Source organism: Nansenia antarctica (genome assembly GCF_963989245.1).
Source record: "Nansenia antarctica genome assembly, contig: SCAFFOLD_273, whole genome shotgun sequence".
NCBI lineage: Eukaryota > Metazoa > Chordata > Actinopteri > Argentiniformes > Microstomatidae > Nansenia > Nansenia antarctica.
In genome coordinates, this window is record NW_027662869.1 from 61194 (window position 1) to 80148 (window position 18955).

Below are 18955 nucleotides of genomic sequence, written 5' to 3' on the forward strand. Positions count from 1 at the left end.
CCTCTCTCCCTCTCTCTCCCACTCCCCCTCTCCCACTCCCCCTCTCCCTCTCTCTCTCTCTCTCCCTCTCTCTCTCTCTCTCCCTCCCTCTCCCACTCTCTCCCTCCCTCTCCCACTCTCACTCTCCTTCCCTCTCCCACTCCCACTCCCTCTCTCTCTCTCTCCCTCTCCCACTCCCTCTCTCCCTCTCTCTCTCTCTCTCTCTCTCCCTCTCTCTCTCTCTCTCTCTCTCTCTCTCTCTCTCTCTCTCTCTCTCTCTCTCGTATACTAGTGTTGTATACTGTAGCGATGTCCATTGGCTGACCTTGTGACCTTGTGACCTTGTCTCTAACAGGAGTGTGTGTTTATCCCTCCCCGCCTGCAGGGGTGCTCTAACAGCCAGTCTGCTGCTAGCGCTGGTGTGTGATCCAGACCCCCAGACCCAGCCCACAGAGGTCAGTGTGGCCTGGTTGTAGACTAGTTCAACATGCCGTATGATGATGTAATTTCACTGTAATGTTCTGTGGTGATTTTCTAATGTAATGTTGTTGTTAATATCACTGTAATGTTATGTTTGCTGGTCTCTCCCTCTCTCCCTCTCTCTCTCTCTCCCTCCCCCCCCCCCCCCCCCCCCCCCCTCAGCTGCAGGTCTTGCTGGCTGAGTACCAGGATGCAGCATGCTCTCTGCTGTTTGAGCTGGTGGTGTTGTGTCAGGAGGTGAGCACCGCTATAAACTGTCACTTCCTGTCCTCTGACCCCTGACCCCTGGCCCCTCCTACTCACCGCACAGCAGAATGATGTCATGTCATTGTAATATTGTGTGTATTATAGTGTAATGTTGTGTGTAGTGCAGTTGTAATGTTGTGTGTATTATAGTGTAATGTTATGTACGTGGTGTGTGTGTGTGTGTGTGTGTGTGTGTGTGTGCGTAGGCCAGTCGGACCCCCTCCCTAGAGCGTTTACTCACCGTGAGCTGGATCCTAAAGGTTCTGGAGCCCCACCCCTACCTGGTATGTACACACACACACACACACTCACACACACTCACACTCACACTCACACTCACACTCACACTCACACTCACACTCACACTCACGCACACGCACACGCACACACACACACACACACAGCCTCCAGTTCCCCCCCAAAAACATTCTTACGTAATGCTCCCTCGTCTGGGTGTCTGTGTGTGTGTGTGTGTGTGTGTGTCTGTGTTTGTCTGTGTGTGTGTGTGTGTGCATCTGTCTGTCTGTGTGTGTCTGTGTATGTCTGTGTGTGTCTGTGTGTGTGTGTGTGTCGTCCCCGTCCCCAGCTGTCCTTCGTGGGGTACCAGACCCAGCAGGTGGTCCTGGTTCTGTCTGGGTCCCGTCCGCCCCTGAGCCCGGCCCAGGCCGCCCTCCTCTACCAGCGGTGCAGGGTTCTGCTGGCCTGCCTGCAGCACAGCGCCCCTCTGGGCCAGCACCTCCGGACCCAGTACAGGGAAGAGTTCAGGTGAGACACGGACACAAATACCTGTCATGGCTCTGTCATGGCTCTGTCATGGCTCTGTCATGGCTCTGTCATGGCTCTGTCATGGCTCTGTCATGGCTCTGTCATGGCTCTGTCATGGCTCTGTCATGGCTCTGTCATGGCTCTGTCATGCCAAAACCTGCTGCTGCCAAAAGCTGCAGGGCCATCAATGGCCTAATCGTTTAGAACGCGTCAGAACGCGTCAGGACCAGGTGGCGACTGTGACGTCATTCTAGTGTTTTTAAATCCTCAGTTTTGGCCGCCATTGGCTAAAAGCTGTAATTTGTCATTTTATGAAGTTTTAATATGTTTTCAGGCGAGAAAGTAACCATATATATTCACAAAATGTATCCGGTTTATCAAAATAACCTGTTTATATATCTGATCTGATGTTTTTTTCCCCACTTCTGGGGGGGAGCTGGAGGTAGAGGAGGAGAGCAGACGACACATTTAGGTTGTGTCAGCAGATTAACGTGTGTATCTTAAACTGCGAAGACAAATGTCATCTTCTTGCACTTGAATAGCATTAAGGTTGATGCAGGCTCACTAGTCAGCTATATAATATATAACATTTTATATGAAAACACATGCTAATTTCACACGTAACTCGCTCCGCTAACGTAGTACGGAGTTGGCTAGTTAAACCACATCAGAGCACCTCGGGTTGGGAGAGCCCTATAAGACATATATATTAATAAAGATTCAAAAAATTATGCTGACCATCGTATTATCTTAGTTTAATGTCATTTCAATGCATCATAGAACTTTTATTTACAACAAGCATAACACAAAAATCGCTATTATGCACCGTCTTTGCCCGTGAATAACACCGGCTGTGAAGCGGCTAAAAATACAAGACTATGTTGGATAACTCCACCATCGGTATACGGTCATTTTAAGCCATCAACCACCCCGCTGGCACCCCGGGAAGTAATGTTTCGAACCCCGAGAGCATGCATAAATGTCTATCCGAAAAGAGTACACTCTCATCGGCCTCTGCAGGCGCCTCTCCTCGGTAACGTGGAGGTACGAAAACCCTCCATATCAACACTATCAGACCCTAACCCTCCATATCAACACTATCACACCCTAACCCTAAATATCAACACTATCAGACCCTAACCCTCCATATCAACACTATCACACCCTAACCCTAAATATCAACTCTATCAGACCCTAACCCTCCATAAGGTACAACGAAATTTAAATGCAAACCCTAGGTGCCAACAAACAAACACAGTCCTAAGATAATTAAAAAAAACAAGAATGAGACATAAATATAGACACTATATACACTATATGGCCTATTCACAGGGGGGTATATAGACAGGGGGGAGTTAGCATGTAACTGTGTACTTTTATAAACATATAAACATATGGACTAGTAGACTTATATAGCCTACAGTATATGACCCTTATCACAAGAATGTAAACATATTGCACGGTTATAGAACATTGCACTATTCCCATGGTTATTGCACAGTAGTTTCTCGTATTGCACAGGGGGGGAGATTACAGAGGGGATTTTTTTGTTTTGTTTTGCTAGATCATAGCCGAGTTTAGTGCACATCTACATCGCTGTGCTGCCTGTCTCTCCATCAGCGTCACCAGTGCCTGTCCCCCCCCCCCCCCCCCCCCCCCTGCAGGTATTATGTGAGCCTGTCCTGTCTGGAGGAGCGGCTGCCCCCCCGCTACCCCATCAGCCCCCCCACCCAGCGCCTCGTCTCCCAGCTACTGGGCCTCATCCTCCAGGGACCCTGACACACACACACACACACACACACACACACACACACACACACACACATATACATACATACACATCACGCATGCACACATACACACACACACATGCATATACACATACACACACATTAGGGATGGACGGTTTTTCGGTTAAACCGAAAACCGGGGTTTCTAAAATTAGAAACGGTTTTTTATCAAAACCGTCTGAAACCGTTTTTTTTATTTTTTTATTTTTTTTTATTTTAGAAGAATAAAATAGAATAAGAATAAAACTGGAACATGTCACATATTTGTCGTGTGTGAAAATAAAAATGATACAGTCTGAATCTGCCGCACAATGAGTGAGAGGTTTGGTCAGTTGTGAAGAATAACTGAGGATTAATATCTAATTGGGATTATATTTAAGGGTAACGAATCACTCTATGGGAAAGATAGTTGCCTTCAGTTATTGGTAGATAGGAAAGGTTTTTTACAATTACTCGCTTACATTTAATAAGATCATTTTCGCTGCTCTCTGTAAAGCGCATTGGGTCACTTTTGTGAGAAATGCGCTATAGAAATAAAATGTGATTTGATTTGATATCAATCAATCAATCAAACTTTATTTATGTTCTATAGCACAAATCATGCATTGAATGTAACTCCAAGTGCAGTATTTACTAAACCACAATATAATAAAACAAGAGCTATACGGATCAAGAGTGTTTGTGCACAGCGCCACTGTGTGTGAAGGCGCTACTGAAAGTGATGACAGAACGCATGTCTCAGAAGATACGCGGTCACTTAGTGACGCAAAGGTAGTTCTGTATTTATCTCTATCTGTATTAGTACATTTATTTTGAAAGCTCTATTTTGACAGCTCTACCATGGGCACTTTTATTTTGATGGGGCATTCTTTGTTGATTGACTTACGACAGTTCAGGACGAGTCAGTCTCGCGGCATGTGGTTTTTATGAAAAGCTTTAAGTATGTTCACTGCATAATTCTAAGTCTAATATTTCAGTGATTATTGAGCAGTATTCAAATATTTAAATACATTGAGCAGCAGCTGAAACTTTGTCTAAGAACCAAGATATTGAGAAAGCAGTTCATTCAATGAAGACGCTGTTCCAAGAGATGATCTTCCGTGCAGGCGTGCACCCTGGATCAGCGGAGCTGGTGTGTTAAGTGTTCATGTGTTTTCATGTATGGTGTAGCTTACAAAAGTCTGCCTTTCCACTTATATTTGTGAAACTAAGTAGCCTAAATGTGTTGCGACTGTGCTTACGGTGTTTTAATGGTGTTCGACACGAGTGTATTGTAGCAGTAGGGCTCAATTATTTGAAATTGGCATTTTTTTTTTTTTTTTTTTTTTTTACCTTTTCGGTTAACCGGAAAACCGCGGTTTTAGTCTTTGACGGTTTTTCGGTTTCAATAATTGGAAACCGTCCATCCCTAACACACATATACATACATACACACATACACACTCACACATATGACGCACGTACACACAAACACACACACACACACACTCTCTCTCTCTCTGTGTCTTACTGTGTAGAGGAGGAGGGGTCTGATGTAGCACCTCCTCTACACCTGGGGAGGCTGGCGGAGGTAGGAATCGGAGGACGGGCCTCACTGTAAACGGATGGAATGGAATGAGGAACAGAATCCAACACGCGTGTTTGACGGTGTTCCACATTCCGTTCCGTGCGTGGCGATGAGCCCGTCCTCCGACTTCTACCTCCGCCAGCCTCCCCCTGCTCCTTAAGAATATGGACCGTAGCAAGTTTCTGCACATCTCACTTTAATAGAACCTCTGAGTGTTTAATAGAACCTCAGAGTGTCTAATAGAACCTCAGAGTGTTTAACAGAACCTCAGAATGTTTAACAGAACCTCAGAGTGTCTAATAGAACCTCAGAATGTTTAACAGAACCTCAGAGTGTTTAACAGAACCTCAGAGTGTTTAACAGAACCTCAGAGTGTTTAATAGAACCTCAGAGTGTTTAACAGAACCTCAGAGTGTTTAACAGAACCTCAGAGTGTTTAACAGAACCTCAGAGTGTTTAATAGAACCTCAGAGTGTTTAACAGAACCTCAGAATGTTTAATAGAACCTCAGAATGTTTAACAGAACCTCAGAGTGTTTAATAGAACCTCAGAGTGTTTAACAGAACCTCAGAGTGTTTAACAGAACCTCAGAATGTTTAATAGAACCTCAGAATGTTTAACAGAACCTCAGAGTGTTTAACAGAACCTCAGAATGTTTAACAGAACCTCAGAATGTTTAATAGAACCTCAGAATGTTTAACAGAACCTCAGAATGTTTAATAGAACCTCAGAATGTTTAACAGAACCTCAGAGTGTTTAACAGAACCTCAGAGTGTTTAACAGAACCTCAGAATGTTTAACAGAACCTCAGAGTGTTTAACAGAACCTCAGAATGTTTAACAGAACCTCAGATAGAACCTCAGAGTGTGTCATATTATTTTAATAACAATAATAATAATGCATTTTATTTGTATTGCACTTTTCATTCAAAAGAATACAGAGCTAAAATACAGAGTTAAAACAGACTAAAAACATAATAAGTTAAAAACAAAAACAGCCTAAAAACTTTTTGAAAAACCCACAAAATAAATCACAAGAATCAAAGTTCAGCTAAATGTATTAATTACTGCATCTTATAGTAACCACAGAGAGGAGGTTCGGACCTGGGTCTCCCTGGTGGAAGAAACAAGTGTCTACCATGATGCCAACAGGACATCCTCAAGGCCTGAGAGCCACACCTGTCTACATGTCTCAGACAGCAGGCAGGGCAGCAGGCAGGGCAGCAGGCAGGGCAGCAGGCAGGGCAGCAGGCAGGGCTACCTCAGGACCAGAGTGTGATTCTGAATCACCTCCGCTACAAAGCTGATGAGATCCACCAGCTAGTAAGCAGTGTAATCTTTTACACAAAAAAAAACTGTAATTCAGAGATGGACCAGAGTTATTGGTCTGGTTATGTGTTTGTGTGTTTGTGTGTTTGTGTGTTTGTGTGTTTGTGTGTTTGTGTGTTTGTTTGTGTGTGTGTGTGTGTGTGTGTGTGTGTGTGTGTGTGTGTGTGTGTGTGTGTGTGTGTGTGTGTGTGTGTGTGACACCTGAGAATTGTAATCATATACTATATGACTCTCAAACTCTGCACCTCATTATTGTTTGTGGCCTGTAATAAAGATACTGTATAATCTACCGGTGTATATATATATAATAAAGATACTGTATAATCTATATATGTAATAAAGATACTGTATAATCTATATATATGTAATAAAGATACTGTATAATCTATATATATGTGTAATAAAGATACTGTATAATCTATATATATATATGTGTAATAAAGATACTGTATAATCTATATACATAATAAAGATACTGTATAATCTATCCATCAGATCTGTTTCTGTGAGTTGTACACCATTTGGATGGCTTTAGAGTGGGTTGAACAAGCCAAGCCCAGCAGATCTGTAGTGACTCAGCATCTGGTCTAAAGCCTAAAGCTAGGTGCATCTAGTAATTATCTGGTCTGTACAGCCTAAAGCTAGGTACATCTAGTAATCATCTGGTCTGTACGGCCTAAAGCTAGGTACGTCTAGTAATCATCTGGTCTGTACGGCCTAAAGCTAGGTACATCTAGTAATCATCTGGTCTGTACGGCCTAAAGCTAGGTACATCTAGTAATCATCTGGTCTGTACAGCCTAAAGCTAGGTACGTCTAGTAATCATCTGGTCTGTACGGCCTAAAGCTAGGTACATCTAGTAATCATCTGGTCATAGAACAATAGTAATCAATATAACACACAATAGCAATAATATAAACTACATAATAAAACAAGAATAGACCATACATGGGGCATAGAACAAAGATAAACAACATAACTAAATAATATAAGAATTACTATAAGATTTAAGCAAGTAAATACATATACAAATATATACGACATATACGAAATATACAATATATGGATATATAGATATATAGATGTGTGGTGGAGGTGGACAGGTTTCTCAAAAGAACTGGGCTGATAGGGAGACGGGATGGACCATGTAGGAATTGAATACATCCAGAAGGTGGCAGTAGTGTAACGTGAAGGATGCAAGCTGCCGTTAAACCCAACAGAGGAAGAAGAAGAGAGGTTTCCGGCTCTGAATGCATGTTACACCGGAAAGCGTGTGGTTTCTCTAAGACGACTTCTCTGCAAGTTCAGCATCATGTAAGTTTTAATGTCTTTTATCCATAAACTATTGTCTTATTTCATGTTTTATCTATTTACTTCTTATGTTTGCTTTTATTCATTGTCATTTTTATTTTCTTACTATGCTCCTCTTATTATCCGCAGTATTTTTTTTTTTTAAATAATGTATGTAAAGCGCTTTGAATTGTCCCTGTTGTATGAAATGTGCTCTACAAATAAACCTGCCTTGCCATGCCTAAACAGACTCCTGCTGTGATCATCATTATAATAATCCTAATTATTGACACACAGGGAAGTGAATTGTGCAATATGCTTGCCCCCTAATGCCCAGCCATCATGGATTTGACACATTCTACTTTTGTAGCTGGTAGTAGTCAAAGACAGGAGACCTCTGTCAGGCTCGTAGTTACGTAACGTGCGTTGTTACGTAACATGTTACGTTGTATCTGCATGGTTCCCTATGCGTTCTAATGTGTGTGGATAGACAATAATGTAACAAACGGAATAATATTGAACCTTTCTATGACTAGTTAGGCCCTACACCCTAACTCTCTCTCTCTCTCTCTCTCTCTCTCTCTCTCTCTCTCTCTCTCTCTCTCTCTCTCTCTCTCTCTCTCTCTCTCTCTCTCTCTAGCATTTGACCTGTCAGACAGTCCATCCACACAGAGAAGATGTTGATGTTGAGGAGAGCATCGTCCCAGGTGAGTGGGGGGGAGCCGCGGCAGGTGGGGTTTGAACCCTGGTCCTACATGGCGTGTTGGTGTGCTCATCCTGCGGCTGTAGAAGGTCACTAGTAGGCAGACCCTGCCCCTCTCTGTCTGCCTCCCTCTGTGTCCCCCTGCCTCCTTCTCTACCTCTCTATCTCTCTCTACCTCTCTGTTCTTCTCTACCTCTCTACCTCTCTGTTCCTCTCTGTTCCTCTCTACCTCTCTGTTCCTCTCTACCTCTCTACCTCTCTCTACCTCTCTGTCCCTCTCTACCTCTCTGTCCCTCTCTACCTCTCTGTTCCTCTCTACCTCTCTGTCCCTCTCTACCTCTCTGTCCCTCTCTACCTCTCTCTACCTCTCTGTTCCTCTCTACCTCTCTGTTCCTCTCTACCTCTCTGTTCCTCTCTACCTCTCTGTTCCTCTCTACCTCTCTGTCCCTCTCTCTACCTCTCTGTTCCTCTCTACCTCTCTGTTCCTCTCTACCTCTCTGTCCCTCTCTACCTCTCTGTCCCTCTCTCCCTCTCTGTCCCTCTCTACCTCTCTGTTCTTCTCTACCTCTCTGTTCCTCTCTGTCCTTCTCTCTACCTCTCTGTCCCTCTCTACATCTCTGTTCCTCTCTCTACCTCTCTGTCCCTCTCTCTCCCTCTCTGTCCCTCTCTCCCTCTCTGTCCCTCTCTCTACCTCTCTCTGTCCCTCTCTCTGTCCCTCTCTCTGTCCCTCTCTCTGTCCCTCTCTCTGTCCCTCTCTCTGTCCCTCTCTGTCCCTCTCTGTCCCTCTCTGTCCCTCTCTGTCCCTCTCTCTCCCTCTCTCTCCCTCTCTCTCCCTCTCTGTCCCTCTCTCTACCTCTCTGTCCCTCTCTCTACCTCTCTGTTCTTCTCTCTACCTCTCTCTCCCTCTCTCTCCCTCTCTCTCCCTCTCTGTCCCTCTCTCTACCTCTCTGTTCTTCTCTCTACCTCTCTCCCTCTCTGTCCCTCTCTGTCCCTCTCTCTACCTCTCTGTCCCTCTCTCTGTCCCTCTCTCTCCCTCTCTGTCCCTCTCTCTCCCTCTCTGTCCCTCTCTCTACCTCTCTACCTCTCTGTCCGTCTCTGTCCGTCTCTCTCCCTCTCTCTCTCTCTGTCCCTCTCTGTCCCTCTCTCTCCCTCTCTCTCCCTCTCTCTCCCTCTCTCTCCCTCTCTCTCCCTCTCTGTCCCTCTCTGTCCCTCTCTGTCCCTCTCTGTCCCTCTCTGTCCCTATCTCTACCTCTCTGCCCCTCTCTCTACCTCTCTGTCCCTCTCTCTACCTCTCTGTTCTTCTCTCTACCTCTCTGTTCTTCTCTCTACCTCTCTCTCCCTCTCTGTCCCTCTCTCTACCTCTCTGTTCCTCTCTACCTCTCTGTTCCTCTCTACCTCTCTGTTCCTCTCTACCGCTCTCTACCTCTCTGTCCCTCTCTCTACCTCTCTGTCCCTCTCTCTACCTCTCTGTCCCTCTCTCTACCTCTCTGTGTGTGACTGTGTTAGCTAATCTCTGTGTGTGACTGTGTTTTCTGTGCAGATCTTGAGACAGCTGGTTAGACATGCGGGCACAGACAGCAGCCTGATCCTGGAGAGATGTAAGTGAACGCAGACACACACACACACGCACACGCACACACACACACAGGCCTCATTTACTGCAAGTCAAAATCATCTTTATGATGTACAAGTACACCCCCTGGACATGACGCTGGTATGTCGCAGGGTCTTACCCCCCCAATCCAACCCTTAATGCTGAGCGGCATGCAGGGAGGCATCAGGTACCATGTTTATAGTCTTTGGTGGTACGACTCGGCCGGGAATCGAACTCACAACCTCCCGATCTCAGGGCAGAGGGCTGTAGTTTGGAGGATGAACACATGGTAGAACTTGAGCCACACACACACACATACACACAACACACCTGAGACTGGTCCCATCTCTCACACACACACACACACACACACACTCGAGCCAGGCTCCGAAAAGATGTCTCGTACCTGGAGCCCAGGGTTTCCGTTAGAACAATTTGGTGCCGGTCAACGTGTCCGGGAAGATTTCAATGTGTCGGACAAACGGGAGAAATTCCGGTCATCATATTAGAATATAATATAGGCGTTTGTCGCGGTGATTAGCTGTTGTGTAGCCTATATAGGCCTATGCCATTTAATGTCTATTTAAATTCTCATCCGATACGATTAGATCGCGAACTATATTATAGGCTTTCATGATTCGCATGCGCTACTATGGCATAATATGTCCAGGGCTGCACGCGCGCCACACTGGGCAGCCTAGTCACCTTTGCTACTTTGAATTACGACTGTAGGCTACTTTAAGATGTTTATTTCAATTGCATTAATGGGATTTGAGTATGTAATTGGTAATTTTAAGTATGCCTAGTTTAGCTTTTGATGGCTATTTGAACGGACTGCATCGATCGATCAATGAACGGACTCCACATTACGTTAACTGAAGTGTGTTAAATAGTTTCACGACAGTAATGTACGTTTTTTATATTCTCTTTCCAGTTTTACCCTTTTTATCAATAAAACAACGTCATTTCTATAACCACGTCTCGCTGATTGGGAAGGCATTAAGTCTAGCTGCCTGTCAAATAGGGGTGCAACGGTTCAGTTGGCCCACGGTTCGGTACGGTTCAGTATTTTGGGTCACGGTTTTCGGTACGGTTCGGTTCAGAAACAAATGCTACTATTTATTTACAAACTGTTACTTTACTTTATTTTGCTTATACATAATATGGAACTTTAACATACACATGTACCGTATTTTCCGCACTATAAGGCGCACTTAAAAGCCTTTAATTTTCAAAAAAAACGACAGTGCGCCTTATAACCCGGAGCGCCTTATATATGGATCAATTGGTTAATTTGTTGATCCATACTGGTTGTACACGGCGCTCAAGGCGCTCTGTCAAAATGTTTCAGTACGACTGGTAAACTACAAAGCCGCACTGCTTGCAGCATTACGGTAATCAGTAAACACCGGTATACTGTGCTTACTCACAGTCCCACACCACAAGACCCCAAGTAAAGAAGACTAAACAGAGTTTCCGAGGGAACAAAGTGAGATTCTTGGTGCTTTCAACTTGAAGTTTTAAAGTACCCACTCGATATAATAAACAACAGTTTAACGATCACTAAACACTTATCATTTGTGTATTGGATTCATTATTCTCGTTTGCCGGAGGCTACCGGTAAGGGAGGGTTGACTTGTAAACATAGTTTCGTTTTAGCGCGTGTTCAAAAGCAAGAACTGTGTGTTCATCTAGTTATGTGTAGTTATGTGTTTTTAGCATGTCGATGTTCTCCCAGTATGTTGTCATGTTATTAAAATACAGTTTAGACCTTCGTAGCGATGTGTTTTGTTAGCTGTTAGCCGCTAGCAGCGTTTGTTGTGGTTTGGTCAGAGTCACTTTTCTCCCATTCAGTGTTTGAGGTGAACCAACATTCAAATACGCCTGTCGTGTTCAATCTTTCTCTGATTTGAATGTATGACACATCATTTGAAAGCTTACAATCTGTAGTTTAAGCATGTGTAAAAACTGAAAAAGTACGTTGCACATTTCACCAGGAGCTGTCACATATTGGTTGTTGGTTATAATTGTATAGCCTATTGGTTGTTTTCTGGTGTTGTTTTGCTCTGTTTGTAGTCTACTTGATGTATTTTTATCAGCTGTTAAATCACCACAGCGGTTAATCCACTAATAGAGATAATAGCAGATTGAAAATGCTTGTAGCTAACTACTCTATATCTCGTGGTTGCAGCTATTGCGAATTGCTATTCACGCGAGTCAGCTGTGAATCACCGCAGGTCCTTGACGCTTGTTGCAAAAATGGATGACGAACGGCTGATACTTGAGGTGGAAAAATATATATTTTTGACAGTGGAGCAGGTAGAACGTTGACGGTGACAACGCTCAGGTGGAGCTTGGACAACGGGAAGTTGACACAACACCGATGGAGAGGTGACGCAACGCAGTAGGTGGAGCTTGGGCGTAACGCAACCCCAGTCAAACGTTTGACTGCAGTATCTATTCTATGCGCCTTATAATCCGGTGCGCCTTATAATCCGGTGCGCCCTGTATATGAAAACAGTTCTAAAATAGGCCATTCATTGAAGGTGCGCCTTATAATCCGGTGCGCCTTATAGTGCGGAAAATACGGTATATGTTATGTATATAATGTATATATAATTGTATATAAACAAAAAACACTTTCAAATGTCCAAAAATAAATAAACACTTTCCAAAGTAAAAGTGCACTTTAGCCTTGACAGCTGGTAGCCCGTATACAAACAGGAGGAAAACAAATTCACACTACAAAAGTAACACTTTCCACATAGCGTTCCAACATGTCATGTGTTGTATTCCAACGAGTTGCGACATCGTGGATTAATTTGTGTTTTGGTAAGTCTAACATATCTTGTTTAATTGTCAGAATATGGTGGGCTGTGGTGCTTTTGTGGAAGAAAGTGACTGCATGTCTGATCTTACCCAGGAGGCGGGACACCGGGGTTATTGCCCCTGCCTTCTTGGCGGCGAGATTTACGACGTGCGCAAAGCAGCCGATCTGTGGCCCCAGTCCACCAGCTTCATGGATCGCATTTACGATATTTGCTGCGTTGTCTGTTGTTACGGGAATTGTTATGTTTGGCCTCTCCAACTTCCACTCAGTCACTGCATTTGTTAGTTCCTCTGCCAGGTGCGCGCTGGTATGGCTTTCGTATAGTGGACGAGTTTGCAGTACTGCGCTCTTCATCTCCCAATCCGGTGACATGTAGTGGACCGTGACAGTGAGGTAACTCTCCGTTGCCTGGGAGGTCCAACCCTCCGTAGTCAGTGCAAAGCTCTGTGTTTTTGCCAAATCGTCTTCAATGCCTCTGCGCGTTGTTTGGTAAATACCGGGGATTATCTTGGTGCTGAATGATGTACGGGAGGGGACACTGTAACGGGGCTCGAGAGTTTTTATCAGATTTCGAAAACCCAAATCTCCAACCACCGAAAAGGGCTGCAAATCCTTTGCAATGAACATCCCCACTGCATTGGTTATTTTTTTGTGTTTCTCTGAAGTGGTAGTGTACGTCTGTCCGAACGCATCAGAGAGAGACTGCTGTCTGCTCACTGACGCTGCCTGACTGGCTTTCCTGCTCCCAGTCAGTGTTATCGTTGAGTGGTAGCGGCGAATATGCTGGTTCATGTTAGAGGTGCAACCATTTGCATATGGCACACGCTTTAAGCAGAGCTTGCAGACAGTAATATTTCTGTCCACTGTTTCCCCCCCCCTTATTGTCGTATTCAACGGGAAAAGCGAAATGACCCCACACCGCAGACTTGTAGGAATCCGGGGCTTCCTCAAACTGTTGCGGCGCTCTCGGAGCTAATTTACGAACGCAGCCAAATCGCAGCATAAACCGAAAACCGTCACGGTTCACTAGTGAATTGAGCCGTGGAACGCAAACCGTACCGTCCGTAAAAAAAACGAGAACCGTTGCACCCCTACTGTCAAATCATACTTACTCGGACTCGGGAGTATGAGAATGGGGAGGATGTATCGGGGGGATACACACCCGTGGACTATTTCAACTTAGTGGCACAAATTCAACTCTAACACTATAGATAGACTAAATTGAACTAAAATGATGGACACCGACTGAATAACTGAGTGGGGGGAAGACAGGTCTCAAATGTGGAACAATTATAACATTTAATACATAAAGATAAAACATACACAAATATATAACATTGATATCCCTAAACTCAAATGTAGTGTGGTATTGTCAACCTAATCTAATCAATCCTAATTAATGGTACCAGGAGCCCAGGTTGTCGATAGTAGCGCACTACTCCCGTAGTACTTCTCCCGACTCAGGGCTGGAACGGGCACGGCAGGCTCAATCAATGAACGGGGTTGAGATGGCCGCTAGCGTCCTTTACTAGCCGCATCTCACGGCCCTCGGTGGTCATTCACTGTGCTCTAGTCTAGCACATCCAAAACACGCAGAACAATAACCTTGACTCCGGTCACTGCAGTGGTTTTATTTAGACTAGATCAAACTAAATGAACTGACTAAACTACTTGCGCCGTTGAGAGACAGAGTTGCCAGATGGGGCGGGTTACCGCCGAATGGGCTACTGGGTTTAGCGGTTATTTTCACCGGACATTTTGACCGAAGAGGTTTAAATATGTCGGACTTCAACAGATTTTATCGGACAAAGACCGATAATTACCGGTTAACGGAAACCCTGCTGGAGCCACCGACTGGTTACTAACGTGTGTGTGTGTGTGTGTGTGTGTGTGTAGCAATCAACAAGGTGCAGCTGCTGGGGCGCGTGGGGCAGGACCCCGTCATGAGGCAGGTGGAGGGACGCAACCCCGTCACCATCTTCTCCATGGCAACCAACGAGATGTGGCGCAGTGGGGAGGGGGAGGTGACCACCACAGGTGTGGTCTACTACTATCTACTGTCCCATAATTGTGTGTGAGTGTGTGTGTGTGTGTGTGTGTGTGACCAGGTTTGTTGTGTGTGTGTGTCTGTGTGTAACCAGGTGTGTTTGTGTGTTTGTGTGTTTGTGTGTGTGTGTGTGTGTGTGTGTGTAACCAGGTGTGTATTGTGTGTGTGTGTGTGTGTGTGTGTGTGTGTGTGTGTGTAACCAGGTGTATTGTGTGTGTGTGGGTGGGTGGGTGGGTGTGTGTGTGTTGTGTGTAATCAGGTGTGTTGTCTCTGTATGTCCAGCAGGGGGCGATGTCAGCCAGAAGACGACGTGGCACCGTGTGTCTGTGTTCAAGCCTGGCCTCAGAGACGTGGCCTACCAGTACGTCAAGAAAGGGTACGTCCAATCACGGCCCACTGTTGAGTCACTGCGTCCAATCACTGCCCACCGTTGAGTCATCTGTGTAGCGGACGACCTCTGCTGATGAACACAATGTACTCTTAACAGTGTGTCATACAAACATGTTTGTAGTCAATACAGTGGTTAAGTGGTAAAGCACCCATGAGATGAGGTCCAGGGGGGTATTCCATCAATGTTGCTAAAGGAAAATCTAGGCTTATTTTGATAAATCTCGCGAGTCTTTCTGTCTCTCTAAAACATGTCTTTCTGTCTGTCTCTCTAAAACATGTCTTTCTGTCTCTCTAAAACATGTCTATCTCTCTAAAACATGTCTTTCTGTCTCTCTAAAACATGTCTTTCGGTCTGTCTCTCTAAAACTAAACATAAGCCTAGATTTTCCTTTAGCTACGTTGATGGAATACCCCCCTGGGTTCGACTCCCAGCTTCGCCCTTTTCTGGCACACACACACACACACACACACTACACTGCACCCCTCCTATGAGTCATACTGTCCAAATAAAATGGACGGACTCCACTCCCTTCAACTCACCAGCTGCCAAAGAATCCAGATTCACGGAACACTCACCACTTAGTGTTCCAAGTGTTCTATGTGTTGTTTACCCAGCAACAGCACTCTGATTGGCTACAAAATGAAATGCATCATAATTTAGGTGTTTTCTGTTATTTTAAGTAACCCATGGCAACTCCAGAATGTTGACCGTTGATTTGGGTGACGTGATTGGCCCTCGACGATAAATGAATGTGATGAAATGAGACAGAGGCTGCTGCGTTCGTAAATACACTCTGGAAATCTGATCAGCACTCATGGAATGCCTCTTGTCCAATCAAATCCTGCCGCAGGTCCAGGGTTCTGGTGGAGGGGAAGCTGGACTACGGAGAGTACGTAGACAAGAACAACGTCAGACGCCAGGCCACCACCATCATCGCAGGTGACGACACACACACACACACACACACACACACACGCATGCACATTTACACACATGCACTCTCAGTTACTCTCAGTTACACACACACACACACACACACACATGCACATTCAGTTACTCTCACAGTTACACACACACACACACCAGGAAAGCAAATGCTCAAGTAAACATCCTGTTTTATCCCCACATCCTCAGGCAAACATTCAGCGTATTAACGACTCTATTAAAAACGTGTCTTTCTGTCTCTCTAAAACATGTCTTTCTGTCTGTCTCTCTAAAACATGTCTTTCTGTCTGTCTCTCTAAAACATGTCTTTCTGTCTCTCTAAAACATGTCTTTCTGTCTCTCTAAAACATGTCTTTCTGTCTCTCTAAAACATGTCTTTCTGTCTCCCTCTCTCTCTCTCTAAAACATGTCTTTCTGTCTCTCTCTAAAACATGTCTTTCTGTCTCTCTAAAACATGTCTTTCTCTCTCTCTAAAACATGTCTTTCTGTCTCTCTAAAACATGTCTTTCTCTCTCTCTAAAACATGTCTTTCTCTCTAAAACATGTCTGTCTGTCTCTCTAAAACATGTCTTTCTGTCTCTCTAAAACATGTCTTTCTGTCTCTCTAAAACATGTCTTTCTGTCTCTCTAAAACATGTCTTTCTGTCTCTCTAAAACATGTCTTTCTGTCTCTAAAACATGTCTTTTTGTCTCCCTCTCTCTCTAAAACATGTCTTTCTGTCTCTCTAAAACATTTCTTTCTGTCTCTTTAAAACATGTATTTCTGTCTCCCTCTCTCTAAAACATGTCTTTCTGTCTCTCTCTCTAAAACATGTCTTTCTGTCTGTCTCTCTAAAACATGTCTTTCAGTCTCTCTAAAACATGTCTTTCTGTCTCTCTCTAAAACATGTCTTTCTGTCTCTCTAAAACATGTCTTTCTGTCTCTCTCTAAAACATGTCTTTTTGTCTCTCTCTAAAACATGTCTTTCTGTCTCTCTAAAACATGTCTTTCTGTCTGTCTCTCTAAAACATGTCTTTCTTTCTCTAAAACATGTCTTTCTGTCTCTCTAAAACATGTCTTTCTGTCTCTCTAAAACATGTCTTTCTGTCTCTCTCTAAAACATGTCTCCCTCTCTCTCTAAAACATGTCTTTCTGTCTCTCTAAAACATGTCTTTCTGTCTCCCTCTCTCTCTCTAAAACATGTCTTTCTGTCTCTCTAAAACATGTCTTTCTGTCTCCCTCTCTCTCTAAAACATTTCTTTGTCTCTTTAAAACATGTATTTCTGTCTCCCTCTCTCTAAAACATGTCTTTCTGCCTCTCTAAAACATGTCTTTCTGTCTCCCTCTCTCTCTCTAAAACATGTCTTTCTGTCTCTCTAAAACATGTCTCTCTCTCTCTCTAAAACATGTCTTTCTGTCTCTCTAAAATATGTCTCTGTCTCTCTAAAACATGTCTTTCTGTCTCTAAAACATGTCTTTCTGTCTCCCTCTCTCTCTCTAAAACATGTCTTTCTGTCTCTCTAAAACATGTCTTTCTGTCTCTCTAAAACATGTCTTTCTGTCTCCCTCACTCTCTCTAAAACATGTCTTTCTGTCTCTCTAAAACATGTCTTTCTGTCTCCCTCTCTCTCTCTAAAACATGTCTTTCTGTCTCTCTAAAACATGTCTTTCTGTCTCCCTCTCCCTCTCTAAAACATGTCTTTCTGTCTCCCTCTCTAAAACATGTCTTTCTGTCTCCCCTTGTTCAGACAACATCGTGTTCTTGAGTGACAACGTGCGGGAGAGAGTCTGAGAGTCCCTCCCCTCCACTCCGTACAACACTGAACTCTTACTTTGTAGAACTACTGTTGTTTATATTCCCTAACTAACTGACTGACGGACGGACGGATGGATGGAGGAGGAGGAGGAGGAAGAGGAAGAAGAGTTGAGTGTGTGTGTGTGTGTGTCTGAGGGGACAGAATACAGCGAGACACAGGACTGCCAACAGTGTATCTGAGTTGGATAGCGAGACTTCCAGGCTACCAGAAATCCAGGCTTATTTTGATCAATCTCATCAATCTTGTGAAAAATAAGCCTGGATTTTCCTATAGCGACATTGATGGAACACCGCCCTGGAGGATGAAGAGGGAGTCTGAGGTGAACTGAAGCTCACCAGCCTCCTTCAGGGGCCTGTCAATCTGGGCATGACTAACCCTGTCCCAGATGCTCTGTTTGTGTACAACTTTCGTTCTGTGTTCTGTCTCTCTCTCTCTCTGTTCTCTCTCTCTGTTCTCACACTCACACCTGTTTTTTCAGAAGCTCTCTCCGTTCTATTTCAGAAAGTCCAGATTGTTTTGTCGATACTTGCAAATAAATGTTTTTTTTAAAAACGGTTATGTTCCCCAAAAACCACGAGAGCTGTTATTTCCATCTGCTGTGTTCTGTGGGTGATGTCACCAGTCTGATATACAGTATATAGACTTCGCTTTGACTGTATTCATAAGTACTTGTGTATAAGACTTTATACTATTTCCTTGTATTCATCATGTCGAGAATGTTATAATATACAGGTTTTTTTCCTGAACGTTTGAGTTTCTCTTGTATGTGTTTGAATGTCTACGTGCTGTGTTGCAGAGGAGAATATTTCAGGAGGTTTGCCTACTTGATTCTCGTGTATTCCCACACGGGGGACTTGCAGGGAAAGTGAAGTTATTGCAGGAGAAAGTTTCCCCATCCCAAACTATTTTCCTTCTCTAACTCCCATTGGTCACAACAAAACTTCACGGAGGCGGTTTTTAAACTTTAAGTATTCTTGTCTTTATTCCATTTGTCACCGCAAGTGCGCAAGTGTTATCTCATTGGCTCCTTCTGTTGTCATTCAAAGGCTTGTCGGACTTGAAGCCATCCGATTGCTCTCAAGTACCTGCCAATCACAGAGGGTCTGGAGATGTGTTTATGGAAGGGCGCACCTCATTGGTTCTTAGGAAAATGCACGGAGGCGGGTGTTAGTCCGTGGGGAACCTGTGGACTCAACAACAGAG

At 44.2% G+C, this 18955-nt stretch overlaps 3 protein-coding genes across 4 annotated transcripts in view; all 3 read left to right on the forward strand.

Annotated features, from left to right (window-relative positions):
- Window positions 1–406, forward strand: part of dgki (diacylglycerol kinase, iota) — a gene marked incomplete at both ends in the record, with an annotated part of 31120 nt that extends 30714 nt beyond the window's left edge. The window contains 1 exon segment of the mRNA XM_080551085.1: window positions 365–406. Coding sequence (XP_080407211.1) covers window positions 365–406 — 42 coding nt within the window.
- A 60-nt stretch (window positions 407–466) lies between these two features.
- Window positions 467–3370, forward strand: LOC308175417 (uncharacterized protein C12orf56 homolog; the record flags this gene model as incomplete). The annotated part of the gene is made up of 5 exons (XM_080551086.1): window positions 467–481; window positions 622–696; window positions 912–989; window positions 1292–1470; window positions 3135–3370. 5 exons carry the CDS (start codon window positions 467–469, stop codon window positions 3247–3249), a joined length of 462 nt encoding a protein of 153 aa, XP_080407212.1. The 3' UTR covers window positions 3250–3370.
- Window positions 3371–7391: 4021 nt separating this feature from the next.
- ssbp1 (single-stranded DNA binding protein 1) lies at window positions 7392–18498 on the forward strand. 2 transcript variants are annotated; one of them, XM_080551083.1, is made up of 7 exons: window positions 7392–7469; window positions 8086–8152; window positions 9689–9746; window positions 14469–14609; window positions 14902–14995; window positions 15861–15949; window positions 17684–18498. In XM_080551083.1, exons 2-7 carry the CDS (start codon window positions 8123–8125, stop codon window positions 17725–17727), a joined length of 456 nt encoding a protein of 151 aa, XP_080407209.1. In that variant the 5' UTR covers window positions 7392–7469; window positions 8086–8122; the 3' UTR covers window positions 17728–18498. The 2 variants fall into 2 exon arrangements, with proteins under 2 accessions (XP_080407209.1, XP_080407210.1); XM_080551084.1 differs by having other exon boundaries at window positions 14905–14995.
- The last annotated feature ends 457 nt before the right edge of the window (window positions 18499–18955 follow it).

Coding starts and splice junctions, on each gene's coding strand:
- ssbp1 (XM_080551083.1), top strand. CDS start 8,123: ATGTTGATGTTGAGGAGAGCATCGTCCCAG. Junction 9,747..14,468: donor CAGCCTGATCCTGGAGAGAT/GTAAGTGAACGC, acceptor GTGTGTGTGTAG/CAATCAACAAGGTGCAGCTG. Junction 15,950..17,683: donor GGCCACCACCATCATCGCAG/GTGACGACACAC, acceptor CCCCTTGTTCAG/ACAACATCGTGTTCTTGAGT.